Source organism: Euwallacea similis, chromosome 35 (genome assembly GCF_039881205.1).
Source record: "Euwallacea similis isolate ESF13 chromosome 35, ESF131.1, whole genome shotgun sequence".
Taxonomy (NCBI): Eukaryota; Metazoa; Arthropoda; class Insecta; order Coleoptera; family Curculionidae; genus Euwallacea; species Euwallacea similis.
The window spans coordinates 1,610,776-1,634,618 of record NC_089643.1 but is presented as its reverse complement, the minus strand read 5'-3'; the positions used below and the strand labels follow the sequence as shown (position 1 = coordinate 1,634,618).

Sequence of the window (23,843 nt, the reverse complement as noted above, 5' to 3'; positions counted from 1 at the left end):
GATTTAATTGTTCCATTTTCTTAAATAGAAAAATGCTGTAAATTATGAAAATATTATAAATAGATTATTTGAAATAAAAGTGCGTTTTTCATTTGATTGACATTAACCGCCCGTGTTTCCTCGGGATTGTTCGGTTATTTCCGACTGTGCTCTGAAAGGAAGGAGGTTGATCAGTTGAGAGATTTATATATTAAAAAAAAAAGAGTTAGTTTGGTTATAGATATTTTATATTTCTTTAACAGAAATTACAGTATGATTTTTGGTATATCGATAGTATTAAATTGAAAAGTTTAAAAGGCCACTTGAAGGTTTAGGATTGAGAACTGACGGAAGGAATCGGGCCGAATGTCATGCGTAGAAGCGCTTCGCGCACGTCCACATTCCTCGTCGTAAATTTCTATGGTTCCCTGGCAGAGCCGCCATGATGGCTTTCTGTCGTACACGCTCGACATGGAAAGTTTCAAAGTTGTTTTATCGTATTTGTGACTGAGTGCGTGTAAATAAACACGATGGGAACGTACTAAGGAACATATATAACCGTTTAGTGCCGGACTCGGACCGTCCGAGCGGCTCGAAGTCCGCATTTTCTTCGATTTTATGTTGGCGTGGTCGCGCGTATCCTTCCACCATCAACAAATATGTCGAAGCTATCGTTCAGGGCGCGGGCCTTGGACCCAAGCAAATCTATGCCAATTTTCCTGGGGGAGGAGCTGCCCGACTTGCCGGACTTCTCCGCAATCAACAGGGCTGTGCCCCAAATGCCCACGGGGATGCAGAAGGAGGAGGAATGCGTAAGTCGAGGTCCGGACGTACCCAAGACGGCTCGGCCGCCATGTTGACATGGCGCTTGGCGCCCAGTCAGACCGGCGAGTTCAACTTTAAATTCGCTTTTTTGGTACTTGAAACAATGTCTAACCATTGGAAACGATGAATTGCCGCTTAGAATTTAAATTTGAACTGTTCGGGATGGGGTACTCCAGCTGTCACTGCCATTTTCGGTTCGTCCCGGTAAAAGTGCATTTGAGACTACTAAACATTGTGACAGTCTTATGTGATGTAATGGGGCTCTCCTTCTTAACAGGAGCACCACTTGCAAAGGGCCATATGCGCTGGGCACATTATCCCAACGCCGGAGGTTACAGATGTGCCCCTCAATGACTTCTACGACAGGATGTATCCTTCCAACTACAAGCAGCCTCGGCAGCTCATCCACATGCAACGTAAGCCCCATTTCCCACTTTCCTCCTATTGTTTTCCATTAATTGCCGCCAAATTTGTTAGCAAAACAAATGTAATGTGTTTGGGTGGTTGCCATGACTACCATGTACAGGCTGATTATGATTGTTCTAAGGGGTGAACATTAAATAAAATCTCTTAGTGGTCAGTGAACCGTAAACGTAAGGCCTTGATTAAGCAATATATTGTTTATCATCACATGTTAATTGACTAATAGATGAATTGATCTCAGATATGAATTTGATGTTTAAAAGGATTTCAAGGCCTACCTGAAGTTTTTTTAATTATCACCCTTTAGTTTAATATTTTTGGGTTCCGTAGTAGAAAATATTCACACTGGGCTGGAAATTGACCAATATACAGGGTGTCCATTGTTCGAGCCCCATCATTGGAATCTGTTTTCTTAAAAAAGAGGAGTCTGACAAATTAGGGTAAAAGTGTGTAATGCAAGATAATCAGCATACCCATATCTTTAAGTCAATAGTGTTTGCAATAATTTCCTAAATATACCTTTTTTCCTTACTTTTTACTTATAAGTTGAAAATAGCTTATTACAAAAGGATTTACCCAAAACAATATTCTTTTAAGGGCCTTCTGGAAGTACTTTTTAATAGAGTTTTTATCTGAATGTAAGTTTTGTTTGCTGCTATCAAGTTGAATTTGGGACACCCTGTATGTGTTGAAAAATAAAAGGAGAAAAATCTATTTCAGACGTTACCTCAAATTTTCAAAAGACTTTGCAACTTTGCAATTTTTAACCAGAAAAGCTTTGCGACAGTCCTCTTTGCATAAGTCGCCATTCTGGCGCCCCCCTAACCCCTAACTGAAAATGTAGTTAATTAGCTGCCCTTAATCCCCCTATTGCCCCCAACTCTGGCAATGAACGGAATTTGTAGCCTTCACCATGGAGCAAGAAGTCCCAGACTACGACATGGACTCAGATGATGAGAGGTGGTTGCAGGCCCAAAAACCGCGCCTTGACATCACCCCCGTAAAGGTAAACTATTATTGTCAATTATTAAATGAATATGAAAATATGTTATTTAATATTCAGGATGTTTTATTTAAGTAAATGAACATATTTCTTTAATGTATATAAAACCCCATGGTGCGTTATATGACATGCATAATTATATGATTCATGCATTATATAATATGCATATAATAACTCCCATTATGATTATTTGATTTGTTTCATTAATGCGCGGTTTTGCAAATAGATAATTAGGCCGCGTTTACCGTTCATATCTAACTAATCAGAGTTGACTCTATGTTTGTCACATGGAATTTACAATTGTAGTGGAGCGCTCCATTATGTGTTACCCCAAATACCACCGAAACTTTTATTATAATACTGAATTAGTGTGTGATTTATAGGCTTTGTTGTGATGCCAAGGGGGATCTCTTCTTATACTCTACCAACGTTCAAGTATATATTGCAACTCACCTCTCTAATAATTTAATTGAAATCCAAGCTGTTCACTTTGTATTATATATTATTAATTTTACTGTTCACTGCTGGTGATAGTCCGTATAATGAAGTGTTCACATAACCGAGCGCCCACTGTATATGCTATTCCAACTCATTAAAAATCTTAGCTTGCCAAGTAATGCAAATGTATTTTCCCTGTCTTAATAAAGGAGAGTCACAGTAGTCAAATTCGATAGATGCATATGTTTAGATATATAACAAATGTCAAATTTCATTAAGAATGTACCAAATTTCTCTTTTTCTGACTTCTTGATTTGCTGAATTTCTAACTACGTTTATTTGTCATATTAAGAAACTGTTATTGTCCTTCATTTTCGCAGGTAAAAATATTTGCATTTTTGATCACCGTTTGTGAATCACTTAGAATGTTCAAGAATAAATAGAATTATATTTTTGTGATATTAAAGTAGAACCTGATACATCAAAAGGATGTTTCATTCAATAATGTACATAAGACATATTGGGTTTTGCTTCAATAACATAGGTTTATTTCCCAACCCTGCCATAAAAGAGGTGGAATATTTGGTATAATCTGGTGTAATTTCAGTTTGAAGAGATGATGGATCGACTGGAGAAGAGTAGCGGCCAGACAGTGGTGACTCTCGCAGAGGCCAAGGCCCTCCTTAAAGAGGACGATGAGCTTACAATTGCTGTATTCGACTACTGGCTGAACAAACGCCTTAAAACCGTGAGTAATTTTCGCCTATTGAGTGTGAGTAGTACATAGAAATTGTTGCAGCAACATCCGCTGATCCTGAGTGTCCGGACCGAGCATCGCACTGGCCAAGCGGCTAACAACCCGTACCTGGCGTTCCGCAGACGCACCGAAAAGATGCAGACGCGCAAGAATCGCAAAAATGACGAGGTGTCCTACGAAAAGATGCTGAAGTTGCGCAGGGATCTGGGTCGTGCCGTGATGCTGCTCGAGCTGGTTAAGCGCAGGGAGAAGTGCAAGCGGGAGTTCGTGCATTTGACCGTCGAGGTTTTCGAGAAGCGGTTCCAGGCACGTGATTATAATGGGTCGGTGGTAGCAGAAGCGCAAGCGCTAAAAGCGGCTTCAGCTCCGGCGCGACCCGCCTTTACGCCCATTTTCCACAACCATAACCAAAGTTGGGCGGACGCAGTAGCTAGTCAGGTGCAAGCGGCCGTGCAACACCACAGCAAAGGATCGATTAAGGACGAGGTGAGTTTTAATGTTTCCAGTGTTTTAAATAAACAGTATTCTTTTCTTTTCTAGCTATTGAGCAGACGCGAAAAACGACAGTACAAAAAACGCAAACACAAATCGTTGGCAGGACGTGGGGGCGGCCTCGATGGTCTGTCCTCCGACGAAGAGGGTTCTCCGGGCGGGGGCCACCGCGGTGAGGCCTCACCCGAACCGGAAGAACCGGAGGACGAGGGTCCGTTCGCCTTTAGGCGCAATCGGCTGTGCTCGTACCATAAGGTGAGTATTGACGTTGTTGTCAACGCTCGTTTTTTTACTTGAAATATTTGCGAGTAGCCATTGCCCTCTCCTGGTGACTGGCCCTGGTGTTCGCCGCAGGAGAACGGTGCTGGCGACAAACGTTTTCGGTTTACGTTGACCTCGCTATCGAATCGGAAATGTGTGGGATTTGCCCGGCGCAGGGTAGGCCGTGGAGGACGCATCATCTTGGACAGGGCAGCCACTGATTGTGACGACTTCTGGAGAGGGTCAGTACCCAACGCCGTGGATATTTTCAGCCATTACTAACGCTTCGAATTGCAGGCTTGATTTCACGATAGTCGAGCCCAAGGCTTGTGACGTATCCGATCCGTTGGCCGAACGGCTGAAGGTGGAATCGGAAATGTTGCTACGGACGCGAAACTGCACTAGTACCTACAATAAATTTAGCGCGGTTGCCGCTTCGGGGAGCGCGGACAGCGGTTTCGCGAGCGGTTTCAGTGCCGATTTTCTCAGTGACAGCGATTTCGACCGTGTTAAAGTTGAGTGCAAAACGGAGCCGCCCGACGCCGAGGCGCAAGTACTACACAACAACGGTGGTGATCCAGGAGGTGGAGGGGAGGACACGGTTGAGTTTCTCAGGGCTTTGCGGAGGGATTGGTAAGAGATAATTACCAGTTTAACTTCATTTTAACTAACCTTATACAATAACCACCTTGATATTTAAAAAAAACTAACTGTATATAATTGACTGCTCAGGTTGCACTTCCGGCCAAAAACTCCGCCTCCCGACTACGAGCCTCCTTGCCACCTGTTACCTGCCGACGACCCGTGCCCCTTCTCGGGTGGAGCACTGCCCTCTTTCCAAATGGAGGTGGAACCGCTAGATCCAGCGTCCTCGGTATTCGTCGATAGCAGCCCCTTCCTCTCCGAACCGTTCGAATTAGATCGACGATGGCCAACAGACGATCACCGCAACCCGAAATTAGGCCCGCAGGATCCAATTTTCGACGAAGATGATGATGAAGAGACGCCCCTGCATGAGCAGATGGAGAAGGAAGCTTGCAACAGCTGGAGGAGAGTGGGAGTATCGAGTTTTACGCTTAGGGACGCTGGTGGCGAGGTGAAATGTCAAGAGGATGAGGAGCACGGTGGACGAAAGGCAGGTTGGAGCATTGGAAACAATGCTAATGGCCTGCTACCACAGATCACTCTCGCCAATGACGGTAAGAATTTAAATGCGTTAATTAAATTGTCGATCTTTTAGGAATGTGAATTTCAATTTTGCGGTAGCTGATCGTTTTAGTCAGATTTTATGTAGTTTATGATGGGTTGATGTTTCAGTCTCCACTGGTCCGAGTCGCACGTCACGGAGCAATAACAAACTGCAACCGTACGCTTACGGCAACAACGCCGCCGTCGGAAAGCTGAGTCTACTCACGTCCGCACAATCTCTTACGCTTAATAGTCATAGGTATGTGTCAAATACACCCTGTCTCTTTATCTCAGTATCTCATTAATGAACGCAGTGCCAACAACATATTGGAATTCCCGCTGACTGCGGCCGTCGACGTGGCCGTCGATTCGGCGGTATTGCCGGCGCAGGGCAGCGCCACGCCCACCAGCCCCGCCCCCAAAACGACAGCCAATAGTGGTATGCGCAACAATAAAAACAACACCCTTGCGATGGAGGTAACCTGATGCCTCGTTCGTGCCGGGGCCGATGCCGTCCCGGCTGCCGTGCTGTTTGTCCCCTCGATGTTCGTCTGTTGAAAACAAGCGAATCAAGCCAACGTCTTTCATCGTTTGTGTTCACCCCTCCCCTCTTCCCGATTGGTCGATTGGCGATGCAGTATTGTGAACGTTTAGGTAGGATTGACAAATAATATAATTAATTTGATAGGTTCTGTGCTAAAAAAAATTATGTTCTTGACGCGTTCGAGGAGCGGTTTTGCTTGGCTGTTACCTAGTTGTTAACTGAGAGAGGGTTAAGGTTATTTGTTATCGTAACAGTACGGTAGAGATGGGCAAATTTGTCGACATAATGGAAATTTTGGACAACAGCAACGCCTCTCCCTTTTATCTTCTTACCACCCATATTAAATGTTATGAGTATCCGCAAATAGCCTCCTAGCAATTATTATTTTTCGGTCGAAGAATATGATAATCTCGATACGCTTGGTAGTACTGTGTTCAAATACCTTTTTGCCAAATTTAATGTTAATCCAAATATTGTTGTCTTCGTTTCAGGGCGGACTTAATTATCGATTGATTGAAATGTAATTACAAAATTGTTTACTTTGCCTATGTGGCCGACAAACGGTCTCCATGGATAATTCGCTGAAATGATTATTGCTGAGGGCATAAGAAATATATTTATATGCAAATAATTCAATGCAGACAATGTCCACAATTGTGTAAACAAATCGATATAGAAATAACTTGAGTTACAGATCATTTTTAGTAATGTTAGATAGGTCGGATAATGGAAACGAAGCGACAATTTTTAGTTTACTTTTTATATAATTTTGCGGTGTGGGTTCTTCGACGAGGAGGGAAATAATGGAGGTAGATCGCAGAGAGTGAGTAAACTCGAAAAATTTCTGGAAGCTGGAATGTGTTGTCGTTTCCGACAAAACAAAAAACAATTGCTAGTGATAGATTATGAAGCGCTAACTTATTAGTGATGATGACGTATATAATTGTTTAGTTCCAGTTTAATTTTATATGTAAAATACACGTAGGTACATCTTGTAACATAGCAACTGTAAATAGATAGCGTAAGCATACTAGAACTCTAAGGAAACAAGAAAAATCGTGAAAAAGGCTGTTGAAACATTATTTTTAGTGGTAATTTATTTTTATTTCTTTTTTTGTAATATACCTATATGAACATTTCAATTCAACTATGTATTGCAAATCGGCAGGGTTGCCTCCTCGCTGAGCTCCATTTATGCGTTATCAGTGTTTTGTTTTAAAGCACACGTTTGTTTTGACAAGATAACTTAGCGCTGCCAACTTCCAGTGTCAAACGTAAGTTTTGTTTTAATTTCAAACGTGTCTGTTCGTGTCATGGACGCCACTAGCTTTCCCTTTTGTTTGCTACTCCTTTGTTTCTAGTCAACAGTTAGCTAATTGTCATTACTGTTATTTGTTTCTTCTTTTAATTAATTCTCCCGTTAGCTGCGCTCTCGTCAACTGGGTATGTTGGTGCGTAATAGTAAACTTCAACTAATGCGATAATTCTCCATACGGGTCTACTACTATTAAAAAAAAATAAAGATTAACATTTAGAATCGGCATTTTGTAGTGTCGTTTTCTTCGTGGTTATTACTATAAATTTAGCAAATCTTAATGTGAATAATTTGTAAATAACTTGCTAGGTATGTGTAAGAAATTAAGAAACGGACAAAAAAATGAATAAAGATGCTCGCGCGATGGTCCAAGACCTCGCTATTAAACCACCATGTGTTTCAATTTTTCAATAAAGCAATGCAGTGGAATTTCGTCATCGATCGAATCTTTCCTTGCGATGATTGAATATTTCTACTTAATTATCTTATTCTTAAATTAAAATATATAATGTATTTTCAGTATAACTATATTGGTTGTTGCTGTTCAATATAATTCTATATACACTGATGCAAGTTCAAACAGAACTGCCAAAATTGCGTTATCGTGTATGCTCAAATCGACAAACCATCTATAATTAAATGGACATTATAATATATATGGTTAATGACGCATAATTTATTAAAAACGAAAATGCATAAGATCGCTCTTAATCAAAATCTTCTGAATTAAAAATATATTAGATATATATATATACGCATACTCGATGACGCTTCATAAAAGTAAGATTTCTTTAAGGATATGTCATTTGTCAAATATAAATGTAAGTCGTATTTGGCAGTCCTTCTCAAAATCGTCCATTGTTGACGATATATTTGGGTTTTAAAAATCCCAGATCATCCCGTATTCAGACACCTTTTTACTGGTAATTTCGTTCCCTAAAGACTTACAATGCCCCCAAAATTCGATCCCAGTGAGGTCAAATTAGGTAGGTACCTCATACCCTTTTAAAACAAAGTCCCATCTTGGAGATTCCCTTAGTGCAAAACAAATTTGTTTTTAGTGTATTTGAGATGCGTCGGAGGCGAAGTCGGAGCTACTTCATCCCTGGCTCCCAAAATCGGTCCTTTAGGTCTGGTAGGTTTCAATCCAATTTATATTTTTTTCAGAGTTAAACTTTGAGTTTGCTCCTAACCTAACACTTTTTAAATCCCGGTAGTCCCCCAAGAAAGTTGGTGATGACATCGCTAAGGCCACTGCTGACTGGAAAGGACTGAAAATTACAGTCCAACTGAAAATCCAGAACCGACAGGCGTCGATTTCTGTAGTTCCTTCAGCTGCCTCTTTGATTATCAAGGCTCTTAAAGAACCACCAAGGGATCGCAAGAAGCAAAAGAACAGTAAGTTTACCATATTATTGTTTATGAATTAGAATAACACCTGCATGTATCAGTTAAGCATAGCGGCAACATTTCCTTTGATGATGTAATTGCCATTGCTCGGCAAATGAGGCCCAGATCCATGGCTAAAAATCTTTCAGGGACTGTTAAGGAAGTCTTAGGTGAGTTCAGATTCCAGTGTTTAGGCACAATGTGTAGTTTCAGTGACATTAATTCATAGTGTCTTTGAGATATATTATATAGTGCTAAATTAAATCTTCCTTATTTGCAACCCATTTTTACGAATTACTAAGAATGTTACTACTGGGGAGATACAGTGTTTTTTTTTATTAATTAAATAAAGACTAATGGTTTGGATTTAGGTACTGCACAATCAGTTGGTTGTACGATAGATGGTAAGGCACCCCATGATGTCATAGATGAAGTCAATGAGGGGAGCATTGAGGTGCCTGAAGAGTGACCTTTTTCTAAATAAATATAAGTTTATTTAAGTTACTGAGTAGTTTTTTTCCTGTTGATGTAGAAGTATTTCTTATTTGAAAGGAATGTGCCAACAAGGTAATTTCAATAGCATCCAGAGCCACCCTTAGATTCTATTTCAGGTAGTAACAGGAATAAATTAATTAAATTATCTAATTTTATTTTTAATAGGACGAAAATGCTACTTGCAATCAAAAATAATGTGCTTAATAGTTCTCACAATATGCATTCTAGTTAGTTTCAACATTAAATCTAATTGGTGCTGCCTAACAGCTCTGAGATCCTTTCCTCGTTCCTCAAAATGTTGCCTCGCACTCCTAAAACTTCCCCTTCAAGCCTTTTAATATTCTCCCTCAGTCGCCCAAGCTTATCTTGTAGTGGCCTACTAGACTCCATTCCTGCTCTGAAACAATTTTTCCTTAAAATTGTTAATCTAAACCTATATTCTTACACTACTTTTTTTGTTTCTCGATTTCCCCATATAGCTGCCTTTTTGTGTCAGTCCACATTTGCAATTCATTATGCATTGCTTCAAAATCCTCATGTAGATAGTTCATCAATTTGCCCAGAGTATTCCCTGTTTTTGTTAGGGATTGTATCAAATCCCGAAGGTGGCCCACTTCCTTAGTGGTGGCATCCTTTCCACGCAAACCTAATAAATGTATTATAGCATGACCTTTAATTGTTATAACTCAGTAATATCACCATCCTGCTCCCAATTGATCTCAACTTTTCTAGTCTTCATCCCTCCCTCTTGTATTTGTTCTAGAATTTGTTCAACCAGTTGCCCCTTATTTGTACCCTCAGGAGTGACTTCCTCAAGATCATCTTCAACCACCTCTGATGCATTCTACTCCAAAACTTATCTTAAATTCCCTCTTAACCCCCTAATAATCCAAACCAACTTACATGTACCACAACAGTGGTTTCCTCATCTCCCAAACTACCTCCATCAAAACTCTCCACTATTACTTTAATGTTGCCCATTGCCTCATTACCCGATGGTGGTAAGGCTGAATCAGGTCGTAAGCGAGGGGCTCCAGGCCTGGCACTTGAAGGCCGTACACTGGGGGGCCGCAATGTTTGCTTTGATACAGCATTCCTGTCTCCACTTATAGGTCTTGCTGATTTAGGCCTGATTAGTCCTGCACTGCCTTGCCTTGGATTTGAAAATTTTACCTCTGCTGTGAGATTAGGGGGATTTTCTAAAATTGCTGGTGGAGTTTTGGTTACTATGTCTGAATTATTATTTACTACTGTTGTATTATCAGTGACCACAACACTATTATTAGTAAGTGTTTCATCAATTGTTTCTTTTGTTGTTACAATCTCTACATTTAAAGAGGGCTCTTCAGATACCACTATATTGTTTCTAGCACTCTCCTCCTTACACTTATTATTAGTATCTATTTTCTCCTTTTTACTTTTCCTAGCTGATTCTTTATTGCCTCTCTCACTATTCTTAGGGGCTTCCACAACAGTCTTTTTTGTAGGTCTACTAAGACTGCCCTCTCTTCTGGCTTTGTGATTGTTATTGCTACTCGTCTTCTTATCAATTTTGCCGCCTTTAGAGCTTTTTTTATCTAGTTGGCCCAGTTGATTTAAACTAGCAACATAACTCTTGGTATCTATTTTTCTGTCTATCAACTTGGCAATAGTTTGCAGTAAAATATTGGTCTCCACCGGCTCCAACCCAGCCACTATTTTGCTGGGACGCACTTTGAGGTCGGTCTTTGAAACTGTTTCTAGAAAAATCGCCTATTAATTTTGGCTGACACAATAACCAAAATAAGTATTTAAGGAAAGATAAAAGTTTGTTTGACCTAATACTTACTAACGGCATCGATAAGCTTGGTCAAAAAAGCGATTTTTGTGTCTTTTTCTTTCACGTTATCTGAAATGAGCTCGGCCTCCGAAAACAACCCCTCCATGAATCCTGTTTCCTTGATGACCGCCTTGATGACATCGTGCAGAAATCTGAAGGGAGGCTTCTTTAAGAGTTTATCGGTCAGGATTGGCTTTTTCACGTATTTTCCCAAAGATTTTTGGGTTTTTATGATAACTTCGAAACTTATTTCTGACATTTTCAAGCAGAAAATTACGATTTGGATCATGACATGGCATCATTGTTGAAATTTTAGTTGCCATAGAAACACAAAAATGTTAACTGAGGTAGTTTTTTCAAGTCTCGTTAGGTGCAAGTGACAACAACGCATGTAGATAAATAAGAATTAAATAAAAATTGCTCTAGTAGAACTTCCAATGCAATCGACTATGACTTCTTATTAAAATCATTAATTTCAAATTTTAAATTCAAATAATAATCATTTATTTACGTTAACTTAGCAGCGTACAAAATTTTTAAAAAATGGCGTCTCAAATCAGGCCACTGTTGCCAAATTACGCTTAGCGCCTGCGAAGTAGGCAACTAGTCGGCCATTTTAATCTTGTGCAGTGACGGTTGTCCAACTTCAGGGGCGTAAGTAATTAAAATTTATCAAAATAACCCCTTTTGCTCGCTTTAAATCCGTTTTTACCTTTCGAAAATCTTTTCTAATCTGATAGCTTTCTGTTGGGCTCAAACTTTTTCATCGTTGTCAGAATTTTTCCCCATTATGTAGACTCTCCTGACGACACATTTGTTGTGCGCGTCATCGACCCTTGAAGAGGCAACGAAGTATCCCGTGCGTCACGAAAAAGGATCACTAGGAGTTTTCGTTAGCTGTCTACGCCAACGTAAATTTCCAAACCGGAACTTTTTGAATGGTTTATTGCAACAGTTAGAATAAATTTATGTCCATTGTGCATAGAGTATTATTGTTACCAATTGTTGAAGTACATGTAGAGGAGACAGAGCCCAAAAGGGGAAAGAGAAAGGTGGTGTGATCAACGGTTTTATAGAGTTTTTGGTCGAACAATCCGGAATGTATTGCCGGAAACCGTTAAGGAAAATGTTTTCCCGCCATTGTTTGAATTCTCTGCAGAACCGAAATGTTGCTTTGGTTCGCAATGCACTGTCACTGTCATTAATAGACGAGGGACAATGTACCGCGCTGCTGGCTCCGCCACAGAAGCCTATACATAACCCTACTTAATCTATGTGACAGTTGCTTTATTTAGTCGGAATTATGTTTGCGTGTGTTTACCGATTGAGATGTTGGTAATAGTGCAGCGTGCACTTGGAGTGAACGGTTTCGTACGGCGTTACAGTTCCTGTTGGACACGTAGGAAGGATCAGTATTCAGCTCGACAAATAAACTGATCCAGTGGATTAAATAAGCGCTTTTCCTACTAAACCACTTTATTATGTACAAGGTTAAGGTTTGCACTAACTCTCACAGCTTGGTATCACTAATATTAAGGGTGATGTGGTATTTTACCTCGAGAGTGTTCAGGGCAGAGCAGTCAAGTTGGGCGAAAGCTTTTTTTGGGGTTGATTTCTCTTTTAAAGGCTAACAACCCTTTTTTTGGGTCAATCTCCACTGTCATCCGTCAAATGAGACTTTCCTGACAGTGTTACTTGCCGGTGCAGGTTCTTGGAGTGGACGATCTCTCGAGTGGTGCACTATAGTTTGTTTATGTTTCATTACCACTACTATGAAGACGACAGTCGCGCTGCCTATGACGAGGATGGAAACTTGGCATCGATGGATGAGCTGCAGTACATAACCGAACGGGAGCTCAACGGCAATACAATTTTACCAGTTATTAAATCATGACTTGGTAAATGTAAGTGAATGTGTGGTGTGACTGATTTTGATTAATTCTGATGATCTTTAGAGTTTCTACATGTTATCTTTTAAACCATAGATGAGAGTTTGAGAGATCAGGATTCGAAGTTTAGTAGTGATATCTTGCCGAGAAAAAATATTTGACTATACAAGGTATTTTGGATATTTTATTTCGTTCTTTTAGTTTCCTAATTTTATTTGAAGAGATAATTTCAAAAAGAAGAAGAATTTCTCTCCAAATTTGTCTGCATTTATTTATACACCATATAGTATCATTCATTCTGTTATTATTGGCGAAGGTTAAATTGAAAAATATGCGAACAAATATAATTTTACTTATGCGTTTCAGTCAAACACATTTGCAGTAATTTACCTAACAGACACTTATCCTACAACCCTGAAGTTTACTAGGTATTAGTATTAAACATTTATTTGATATGCGAGGTTCAGTCATATGAATTATATCTCTCAAATTATCGCCTTGCGGCCTGATGAGAATCGGTTGTTGGGCAGAAAAGGAATGTCAGGGTCTAAAGATAGAATGAACATTTTTCGTATTATGAAGCATCAAGGTGATAAGAAGCCAAATAATTGAATAATACATTAAAGACTTTTTTTTTTCAGCGTTTCAGAAGTCGCCGAGAGGAAAAACGCGAGTCGGAACATTCAAATGGCAATGCCCATTCAAATCAGAGCAGTACTAGCAGTACCAAACGTAGCAGATGGAAAAAACATCCAATTACTTGCATGACAGTTAGATCTTTCCATATGCATGCAGTCGTGGCAATCCAAATTTTTGTTAATAATTAGTTATTTACTTATCTCAAAATCATTTGTTCGGATTAGGGGATTCGTTCCTTGATTGGTGCGAGTACCACCCTCATGAATATTTTACAGGACTTCGTGACTCGCGAACAATGAACTCGAGAGTACTTTACAATTAATTTATTGTACTATTGAACAATACACGAAAGTAACGCACTTAACTAACTTAATAATTCACGCCCGGAGTGGTTGTTATAAGTCGGAAGAGGGCGCGCGAGGTAGCTGAGGAACTCACAGTGTCTTGGTCGTGACGTTGTTGCACTGAGAGATGATAGATGAGAGAGCGATTTCTATATTTCTAGGTCTTAAATGGTAGAGGTAAGGGCCGGTACTCATAGGCGTACCCCTAACTTAGGAAGCAATTGTCGGCTTCCTGGCTACTCATCGTGTTAACGCGCAACGTACAGATGAGTAGCCGATTGGACCTTCGTTGGCCAGGCCGGTGGAGCGGTACTGAAATTGGACCGACGTTATAGCTCCGATAAAGCGCATTGCAGGAAATCCCAATCATAAAGCAACCACCATCTGGGGATGATGGATGCTAACGCTGAGAATTCCTTGCATGCACGTGACTATCACTAAAATAACTTATAAAAAAGGATTTAGTAATATTTGGGAAATAGAACAAAATTATAAATACATGGGCGTAAGTAGCATCGGGTATCTTAATTGAGGAAATAGTCTAATATGACTAACTACAGTCTTAACATCATTTTTATTGTACCATTTAGTTCGACGGATTTTCATTTTTGACAAAAAATGAGAACACTTTCTCTAAAAACAATGCATGTTATACGATTTCTAGTATCATTGTTGAGCTTTCCTGCAAATTTTATTGTTATCGTGATAGAATCTATTTTTGTTGAAACGCGTAATTTTAAAGCTGTATATGTTTGTAATTAGAGAGGAGATATTTAGTGATTGGGCTCTTTTGTAAATTATAATGGCCAAATGCTGAAAGGGTGCCATATGTAAAATAATTTTGAAGATACATATTTCATTGATTCACAGTTATTTTATTTTTTGATGGATCTATTTCTCAGTCACAGAAAATTTCGAAATTTTTAAAAACTTGTCGGAAGTTAAAGGAATATCCTTCAAGAATCAGCATTGTCATACCAAGAACTGACGCAGTTGATAGATAAGTAAAACACTATATTTGAGAAGAACGACTATTTATCTATTTGTAGCAGGGCATATAGATGGTGAAAAAAAGTTTTCATAGATAGATGTTGAATATGCCAAAAATTCTGGTAAAATGTGCTTCAAAAGAACAAAATCGAAAACAACTACTCCGAAAATGAATACCTCTGCTTACCAATACTGAACTAATCTGTTTTGCTTATAGGAGATACATGTTTGGATAAATGGGAAAAAAGTTCTACAATAAAATCTACAAAAAACAATAATATATTTTTGAACAAGAAAAACAATATTCATCACTCTTCTCATCATCATAATTATTATCAAACTTTTCTTTGACCTTAACATATCTTTCTTCACTGCTAATCTTGTGGTCCGGTAATTCATTAGAGACAATTTTGGAAAAACTGGTAGATTCCTCAGAAGTAAGTTCTGTGTTTCTTAAGACAACACCCTTAAAAGACTTAAATGAATTACACATTGAAAATATGTCAGCTTCTATTTTACTTAGCAAAGCTTGCATTTTCCAGACACTTTAGTTTTATCAAGAGCCAGTTTATCACCAGTCTTTACCACTATGGCGACAGTCGCCGGATAGTTCCGCTGTAATCCAGTAATGAACTGTTTCATCAATGCTTGAACTGAAGAATATGGGCTCACTACAGATTGTTTTATAGAAACTGGTGCCAACCCATGTAAACTATTATAGAAGGCTAGTTCCTTCATGTCAAATGTCCTTAGCGGTCTCAATACTTTTACGTCTTTATCTCTAGAGTTACAAAATCCTTTAAAAGGGCCTTAGAGGTCATGTTTGACGTATTTCAAATATTAACTTAACATACAGTATCATCTGGTACTTGCGAGCCTCTGCCTAGAGACATGTTTGTTAACAAACTAGAAGCTATCTCAACTGACAATTCTGGATTAAATATAAATTCGCATTGCAATTTCTTTGCAGCAGCTATCAAAACGTTTCGCCTGCAAATATCTTCTTATATTGTCAGATTTTACAATTCCAAATAAGCAACAATATATCACTTAAGAAAATATTTTTAAGAGCTTCATGTTTATTACTATCGGTTATTTGTTTTGCAAATATTTTGTCAACTATCTCCTGATCATCTTTTGATATTATTAGGTTCCTATTAAAAACCAGTATTTCTTCACTCAATAGGGAACATGCATAAGATGAGGCATAAATTTCATAGTTAAAATGTCATTAAGCACCTTACCTATCATATCTTGTCTTTCTTTTACAGTTAAGTGATATTGATCTGAAATACAAAGACAAATAGTATGTGCAAATTATAATGAATTGCTCATAAACAAACCTTCAAGGAAAACGATGACCGGTTCAAACCGGAGCCTCTTTGGAGAATCCAGATCCAGGCCATTTCTCAAAAGGTGGAGAAGTGCACTTGAAGGTTGCCCTACCTCATATGAGACAAGAACTCGGTCATTTGGGTGAATTAGTCTGGATTTTCCAAGCAAAGCTTTAAATTTATGGTTTGATCCCATAAGGAAGCAATCCTTGCAGTAGGCATCTTCATAGCGAAGAAGTATTACTGGTTTTTGATCTTTAAATTTGTTGGGACCGTTACTGAGCGTGGATCTCGCGCTCTCTCGTTCACGGTACACTCGCCACTCGGACGGTCTCTCTCTCTACCACCGTCTAGACCTTCCCGTGTTCTCCGGCGAAGTCTGGAACGTACCTTTCTAGAAGGACTGCCGAGAGACATAAAAGGTCGTCGTGACGCGGCACAGGGGGAGTTTTATTCAGTAGCGTACATCGAGGCATAACATAGTAAGACAGTGAAAGAGTTTTAGTGCAGTGTAGTGTTGTGTTTAGTATTTAGTGTATTTTTGTATTGTAGCGTTTGTATCCATTAAAGCTTTATATTTGTGAAGCTCCCAGACTCAACAAAATTTATTACATTTGTCGCTGTAAATTGTAAGAAATCTCAAATGATTGGCCATAAGTATACTGTTTCAAAATCATTGGTTCCAACTTGACTACCCAACGAAACAAAATTTGAGTAAAATACCTACCTATATGTTGCACAAATCGGTATTTAGAAGTACTCCAAGAACAAATAAAATACTCGTAATAATATACAAAAATAATTTTTTGTTGTTCAATAAAATTAATTTAGTATAAAAATCTTTCATTTTCTCGTCGTGTATGGTATTTTTGCAAATAAAATTTATTCTACTTGTAAAAGATTAATTAAAAATCGACTTCAACAATAAATCTTTATGACTCTCAAGGGGAAAATCATCGTGTAATAACATATTTTTAAATAAATTCTTATTTAGAAAATATTTAAGTATTTTAATACATATAAATTCCTTATTAATTTTTCGTCCAATATTATGTTGTTCCTTAAGGAACTTTTCTGACTGAACGCAAATTGATATCACCTCATCGCTTGGGTAAATTAAACCACCTTTTGATTTATGGTAAATCAATGAATTAAAAAAATAATCTTTATCGCCGTATAGTTGAAATAGGCAATATTCACACTGCAATTTTTTGCCCAGTTTAAGTTATAAAACCTGCAATGTGGAAGGTTTGGATGGAAAGGTCCATATAACTAAGATGCCGAACATATGTGGTCAAAATCCTGGGACACGTCGATTTTTATTTTTTCTTGCGGTTTTTTTGATGGTAAATTCATGTATACAGGCTAGTCCAAAAATCAGGTACGACCACTAACTTTGTTTTTTTCAAATGGAAACACCTATTTTGATTTCATTTTTAAATTCTACGCAAAATTCTAAGTGTGTTTCATGTACCATGTCCTATATCTAAACGCAACAGGTCTCGAGAAATTTACGATTGTAAATATGAAAAACTAAAACTTTTGATTTCTTTTAAAATTTCTTTGGTTCTGAAAGAGACCGCTTCAATACAAAATAAAACCACAAACAACAATTAAATTAATATCCACACTCAATTTCCAAAAAAAGTAAATATTTGCACCGGAATAGTTGGCAACAGAATTTTAGGGCCCTATTTCATTGACGGAAAATTAACGGGTGAAAAGTATTTAAAATTGTTCATAGATTTTATTGCCGCTCTTGTTGAGCTATATCCAAATGAGAATCATGTTGATGTCCGCAGTGATACTTTATGGTTTCAACGTGATGGTGCACCCCCTCATTACCGCGTTGATGTTAGGGCTTATTTAAATGACATTTTTTCTGAACTCTGGATTGGAAGACAAGGGGAAATTGAATGGCCGGCACGATCACCTGATCTCACGCCTCTAGATTACTTTCTAGGGGGTTATCTTAAGAGTAAGGTATACTTTAACCAACCCGGAACTATCGAAGCATTAAAAGAAAGAATTCGTAATGAAATAAGAACAATTACCCCAGCAATGCTTCAAAATGTCAAACAAGGGATCATCCATCGTCTTGCTTAGTGCCAAGAAGTACATAGGTGGGATCCAATTTAAACATTTAATTTAATTGTTGCTCGTTGTTTTATTTTATATTAAATCGGTCCCTTTCGAGATCAAAGAAATTTTAAAAGAAATGAAAATTTTTAGTTTTTGATATGTTTAATCGTAAATTTCTCGATACTTGTTGTGTTTAGGTATAGGACATGGTACATGAAACACATTTAGAATTTTGCGTAGAATTCACAAATGAAATAAAAAATAGGCGTTTCCATTTGAAAAAATAAAGTTTGTTGTTGTAACTTGGTTTTTGGTTACCCTGTATACATGAATTTAACGCATCCAAAAACAAAAATCGACGGGTCCCAGCATTTTTTCCGAGAACCAAACCTAGGAATTTTAAATCGATTTGTTTCAGAGTTTTTATCCTCACTGTATAATTCTACATGCAACTATTTATACATACTCGTACATACAACTGCGCATGTCTCCAGTGTTGTCGTTTCTTAAAGTTTGAGGTTAAGACCGTTCAAATGAGACGACAGACCGCCATCGACACTCAAAATAGGTTAGTCCTTGTTAAACCAATCATAATAACCAACAAGTAGTTTTTATTTTAGATAAAATGGATACAAAAAAACTGATAATGGATTTTCGCCACTTTCAACGCGAACGAAAGAAGGCCAAGTTATTAAAGACCAAAATGTCGAGATATACGGTTAAATACCAAAGGGGCGCTCAGCCAATGTTACAAGACGTGGTGGTCGAAATACATCAAAGGGTTGCAATTTTCTTCCGCAACTCTAATGGCGAAAGGTTAGATTTTCTTACAGACGTAGATATCACAACTTTTGATGATACAATGAATGCAGCCGTAGTTCTGCATATCGATGAAGGGGCAGAGAGTATAAGTTTGGAATTTATAAATGAGGAAACAAAAAGCGACTTCGTTGCTCAGCTAGTTACATTTTTACAACTAAGGTGAGAAAATACTTATACATACAGATGTATTCTTATGTTTTGTTCATTCTGTAGCAATAATTCAAGTCACGAGGAGAATAGCGATTCAGGACGATCAACCTTATCCTAATGAGCAGCTGCAGTCTTTGATTGACAGTGGGTTTGGTAGTCCTTTATATCGAGATGTACAGTGAGTCTCATTTAAAATCGTGCAGTCCATTGGTATAAGAACTCTTGGAATTTATTGTTTTAATCCATTAAATACCTTTAACTTTTTTATTACTAGATTGCAGATAAATCTCTAATTAAACAACTTTTTTAATATTTTATGAAGCAAAATTATAGAAATTCAAAAATTTAATATTTTATCAACTTGTTGTTAAAAAAAGTCCCACTGAAAATCAGAACATTTATTAAAAACTAGTCATTTTTATCATTTAATGTTTGCGTTAATATTTCGTTGGGTAACCCTTATTGTTTTCACCACCTCTTAGCTTATTAGGCATCAACCTAATTAATTTCTCTGTAAAGCTTCCATCAATTTTAGTCCACTCTTCTAGAGCCTTCTTTGAGTCATTTCTATTAGAAATGTTGATGTTTGCGAATTCGCCGATTCAGTTAATTCCATACATTTTCTATGACATTCAAGCCGGGAGATTGTGGAGGTGTTTTTATGACGTGGAGGCAATTATATAACAACCACTCTTTAACAATATATCAGAAACATTTCACTTTTATCGAGATAACGACCCGAAGCACAGCGCCTATATCGTTAAAGAGTGATTATTATATAATTGCTCTAAACTAAAATTGATGCAAGTTTTACAGAGAAATTAATTAGGTCGATGCCTAATAGGCTAAAAGCTGTTGAAAATAATAAGGATTGTCCAACGAAATATTAATGCAAACATTAAATGATAAAAATGACTAATTTTTAATAAACGTTTTGAAGTGCACGAATTTTAGTGTGACTATTTTTTGACAATAAATTGATAAAATATTAAATTTTTGAATTTCTATAATTTTTCTTGATAAAATATTCAAAAAGTTGTTTAATTAGAGATTTATCTGCAATCTAATAATAAAAAAGTTAAAGGTATTTCGCATTTTATTGCTTTAATTCATTAGAGTTCTTATACCGATGGACTGCACGATTTTAAATGAGACTCACTATATGGTTTTGTGATAATAACGCAAAATTACTTTATTTTTTATAGTTATAAGTTTTTTTGATACATTTTTTAGAATAGGTGGAAAATATATTTTGTTTATGTTCTAATTTTATAGTTTAATAAACATTTTGTAATAAACTTTGAAAAAACACGAATTCGTGTTTGAATAAAAAAATGCCTTAAAATGTTAACTTTTCTTATACCTATAGGTACTTTAAAAACGAGGGAAATTTGCATATAATTCTAATTCATTAATAAATAAAGTTTCACATCACTTTTACAGACAGGGTGTTTTACTCCGTCAGAAAAATCTATCAATTTTCTTTTAAAATCATCTACATAAGTTTGTACATTATGCCTTCTATCTCAAAAAACAGGGTCAAATTTTTGAAAATGTTAATTTTTAAATATACCTTAAAAAGAGGGGAAGATCTTTGCTTTTTAAATATACTTCTAAAAACAGGGCAATATCCTTAAGAAAATGTTGTTTGCTGAAGGGCTCTTACTAGTAGTTACTTCACTTAAGAAGATACGTGGTTCATATACGACGGAGTTCCACCGCATTTTGCTCGACCGGCGCGTGCATGTACAGATACAGTTTTTTCAAATCGTTGGATTGGCCGTGGAAGCATTTTTCTTGGCCACCCAGAAATCCGGATTTTAATTCTCTCGATTTTTCTATTCGATCTCGAATGAAAGGTATAGTTTACAAAGAACTTATTGGTACGCATGAAGAACTGTGGCAAAGAATACAAATTGCTGCGAACGAAATCGGAGATAATCCCAATATGTTGTTTCAAACTCGGATGTCTTGTATCAATGGCAATGGAGGATACTTAGAATAGTTACTTTAAATAATTATTACGTATATTATTTGTTTAATTGTTGTGTGTTCTACAAAAGGAAATACACTTGGGCACTTTTAATTTCTCGTATTATCAAATTTAAACATAGTATTCGTTAAATAGATTTTTTTCGAAAATGAATCGAGATATCGAAATGAAATAAAAATATATAATTAATGGAAAAATTATTGTTCTTTCAGATCTTGATTCCAACTTCATGTCAGAAATATACGGTAAAAAGTTATTAACTGTGGATTTTATAAAATTGACCATAAGTGACGTCCTCTGTTAGCAACGCGGAAATTGCAAAATGTATCTTATTCGTCACCTAAAAAAACATAACTTTGTAAATTTTCAAGTCTCGAACTTACATATTTTCAGAATAATGACGAAAAAACTAATACAAATTTTAACTTTCAACACCCTGTACATTCGAAACAATCATCTTTCGGATAACGCACGTTTTCTCCAATCACCACCATTTAACGGCTAGTATCTCCAGCTTTCAGTTGTCCCATTGTTAATGAATCACCCTGTATTTACCGCAAAGGGTTAGATGATTTTTCGTGGGGGGAGGGAGGCCCACACAGGGATGACCCTACTGCTGGTCGCAAATATACCAAAAATCGATGTATGGATGGAGAATGGGTTATCGGGGAGGGGGAAAGCTCCAGTCTCTTGTGCGCCCTACTCCCCTGCTAATTGTATACAGAATGACCAATAAATCGTCATCAATTATTACTTAAACTAGCAGCCCAAACAATTCATCCTTATATACAGGGTATTTCAAATTCGACCCTCACCATTGGGATCTCGGAAACTAGAGGAGATACGAAAAAGTTTAAATGGGGGCAAAGTTGCGCAATCTAGTGCTTGATCGAATACTGTTTTCAAAATTTTAATTTTCCGAGTACTTCCGAAGATATCCGAGAAAAACTAAAAATTGGAGAATCCATTTTTAATTTTTTTTAGCGTTATTTGACAAGAAAGGTTAAATCCGTAAGCACATTTTCATTGTCACTTTTTCTCAGCTACACAATCACATATTCAAATTTGCGATCCGACGTTTCGTCTTTCGGCTACCATCATCAACTTTATTTTTTCTTATGGGCGCCATATTGGATTTTTCGACAAAAAAATAGTGCGTTTCATTCTGAATTCATTGATATAGAACTTCTTATAATTTACTTTTTTAAAAGCCGAAATATTTAAATAAAAAAAAATATTACATAGGTGGCCTTGACTCCATCGAAAGACTTTCTTTTGTTCGCGTTATATGACAGAACTTCTCAAACGAATTTAGAGCGTGTGCAGATTTCCAATGAAAATGAGTTTCCGAAGTGAAGAAAAACGAGATATGTTAAGACTTTATTACAAATTTGATAGGAACAGTACGAAAACAGCATTTTGAGTTATATCCGGAAAGACAACAGCCGCATAGAACATTATTTAAAACTTTGGACGAACATTTAGCTGAGTTTGGTGCTTTTGAAAAACCTAAGATGAAGTATGGAAGCAGAATGAAAGAAGATACTAGAAATAACCTACTGGCAGAGACAAAACTAAATTATTATTAAATGATACAACAAGTGCTCAAATTGACGACTTTTTTGTGGGGCACTTTGAAAAATAGAATATATGAGAATCGAGATTATAACACAATAGAAGAACTTAGAGAAAACATCATTACACAATGTAGAGTAATCAGAAGGAGAAATATTATTAGGGCTGTCACTAATTTAAATAGACGTGTTCGTTTATGTATGCAGGAGGAAGGTCGTCAATCTGAACACTTGTTGTATCATTTAATAATAATTTAGTTTTGTCTCTGCCAGTAGGTTATTTCTAGTATCTTCTTTCATTCTGCTTCCATACTTCATCTTAGGTTTTTCAAAAGCACCAAACTCAGCTAAATGTTCGTCCAAAGTTTTAAATAATGTTCTATGCGGCTGTTGTCTTTCCGGATATAACTCAAAATGCTGTTTTCGTACTGTTCCTATCAAATTTGTAATAAAGTCTTAACATATCTCGTTTTTCTTCACTTCGGAAACTTATTTTCATTGGAAATCTGCACACGCTCTAAAGTCGTTTGAGAAGTTCTGTCATATAACGCGAACAAAAGAAAGTCTTTCGATGGAGTCAAGGCCACCTATGTAATATTTCTTTTTATTTAAATATTTCGGCTTTTAAAAAAGTAAATTATAAGAAGTTCTATATCAGTGAATTCAGAATGAAACGCACTATTTTTTTGTCGAAAAATCCAATATGGCGCCCATAAGAAAAAATAAAGTTGATGATGGTAGCCGAAAGACGAAACGTCGGATCGCAAATTTGAATATGTGATTGTGTAGCTGAGAAAAAGTGACAATGAAAATGTGCTTACGGATTTAACCTTTCTTGTCAAATAACGCAAAAAAAAAATAAAAATGGATTCTCCAATTTTTAGTTTTTCTCGGATATCTCCGGAAGTACTCGAAAAATTAAAATTTTGAAAACGGTATTCGATCAAGCACTAGATTGCGCAACTTTGCCCCCATTTAAACTTTTTCGTATCTCCTCTAGTTTCCGAGATCCCAATGGTGAGGGTCGAATTTGAAATACCCTGTACAGTGTTGTACATGAAAATATTATTCTCAGGCGTTCATTTGATAACTTTATTC

At 37.2% G+C, this 23,843-nt stretch overlaps 3 protein-coding genes and 1 pseudogene across 3 annotated transcripts; 2 read left to right on the top strand and 2 right to left on the bottom strand.

Moving 5' to 3' along the window:
* Positions 1-392: 392 nt before the first annotated feature.
* On the top strand, positions 393-7,612 carry E(Pc) (Enhancer of Polycomb). Its single transcript, XM_066404654.1, has 11 exons — positions 393-791; positions 1,082-1,220; positions 2,133-2,233; positions 3,276-3,416; positions 3,468-3,911; positions 3,966-4,172; positions 4,230-4,420; positions 4,476-4,811; positions 4,911-5,377; positions 5,496-5,625; positions 5,681-7,612. The coding sequence occupies exons 1-11, from the start codon at positions 639-641 to the stop codon at positions 5,850-5,852; spliced, it is 2,481 nt and encodes an 826-aa protein (XP_066260751.1). The 5' UTR covers positions 393-638; the 3' UTR covers positions 5,853-7,612.
* Positions 7,613-8,050: 438 nt separating this feature from the next.
* RpL12 (ribosomal protein L12) lies at positions 8,051-9,118 on the top strand. Its single transcript, XM_066404671.1, has 5 exons — positions 8,051-8,211; positions 8,287-8,360; positions 8,443-8,623; positions 8,677-8,784; positions 8,986-9,118. Exons 1-5 carry the CDS (start codon positions 8,175-8,177, stop codon positions 9,081-9,083), a joined length of 498 nt encoding a protein of 165 aa, XP_066260768.1. The 5' UTR covers positions 8,051-8,174; the 3' UTR covers positions 9,084-9,118.
* Positions 9,119-9,276: 158 nt separating this feature from the next.
* Positions 9,277-11,255, bottom strand: LOC136418451 (TRAF3-interacting protein 1-like). The gene is made up of 5 exons (XM_066404518.1): positions 10,938-11,255; positions 10,013-10,848; positions 9,809-9,953; positions 9,560-9,755; positions 9,277-9,506 (listed from the first exon to the last, which is right to left on the bottom strand). Exons 1-5 carry the CDS (start codon positions 11,215-11,217, stop codon positions 9,356-9,358), a joined length of 1,608 nt encoding a protein of 535 aa, XP_066260615.1. The 5' UTR covers positions 11,218-11,255; the 3' UTR covers positions 9,277-9,355.
* A 3,796-nt stretch (positions 11,256-15,051) lies between these two features.
* On the bottom strand, positions 15,052-16,541 carry LOC136418450 (cytoplasmic tRNA 2-thiolation protein 2-like; annotated as a pseudogene).
* Positions 16,542-23,843: the final 7,302 nt, after the last annotated feature.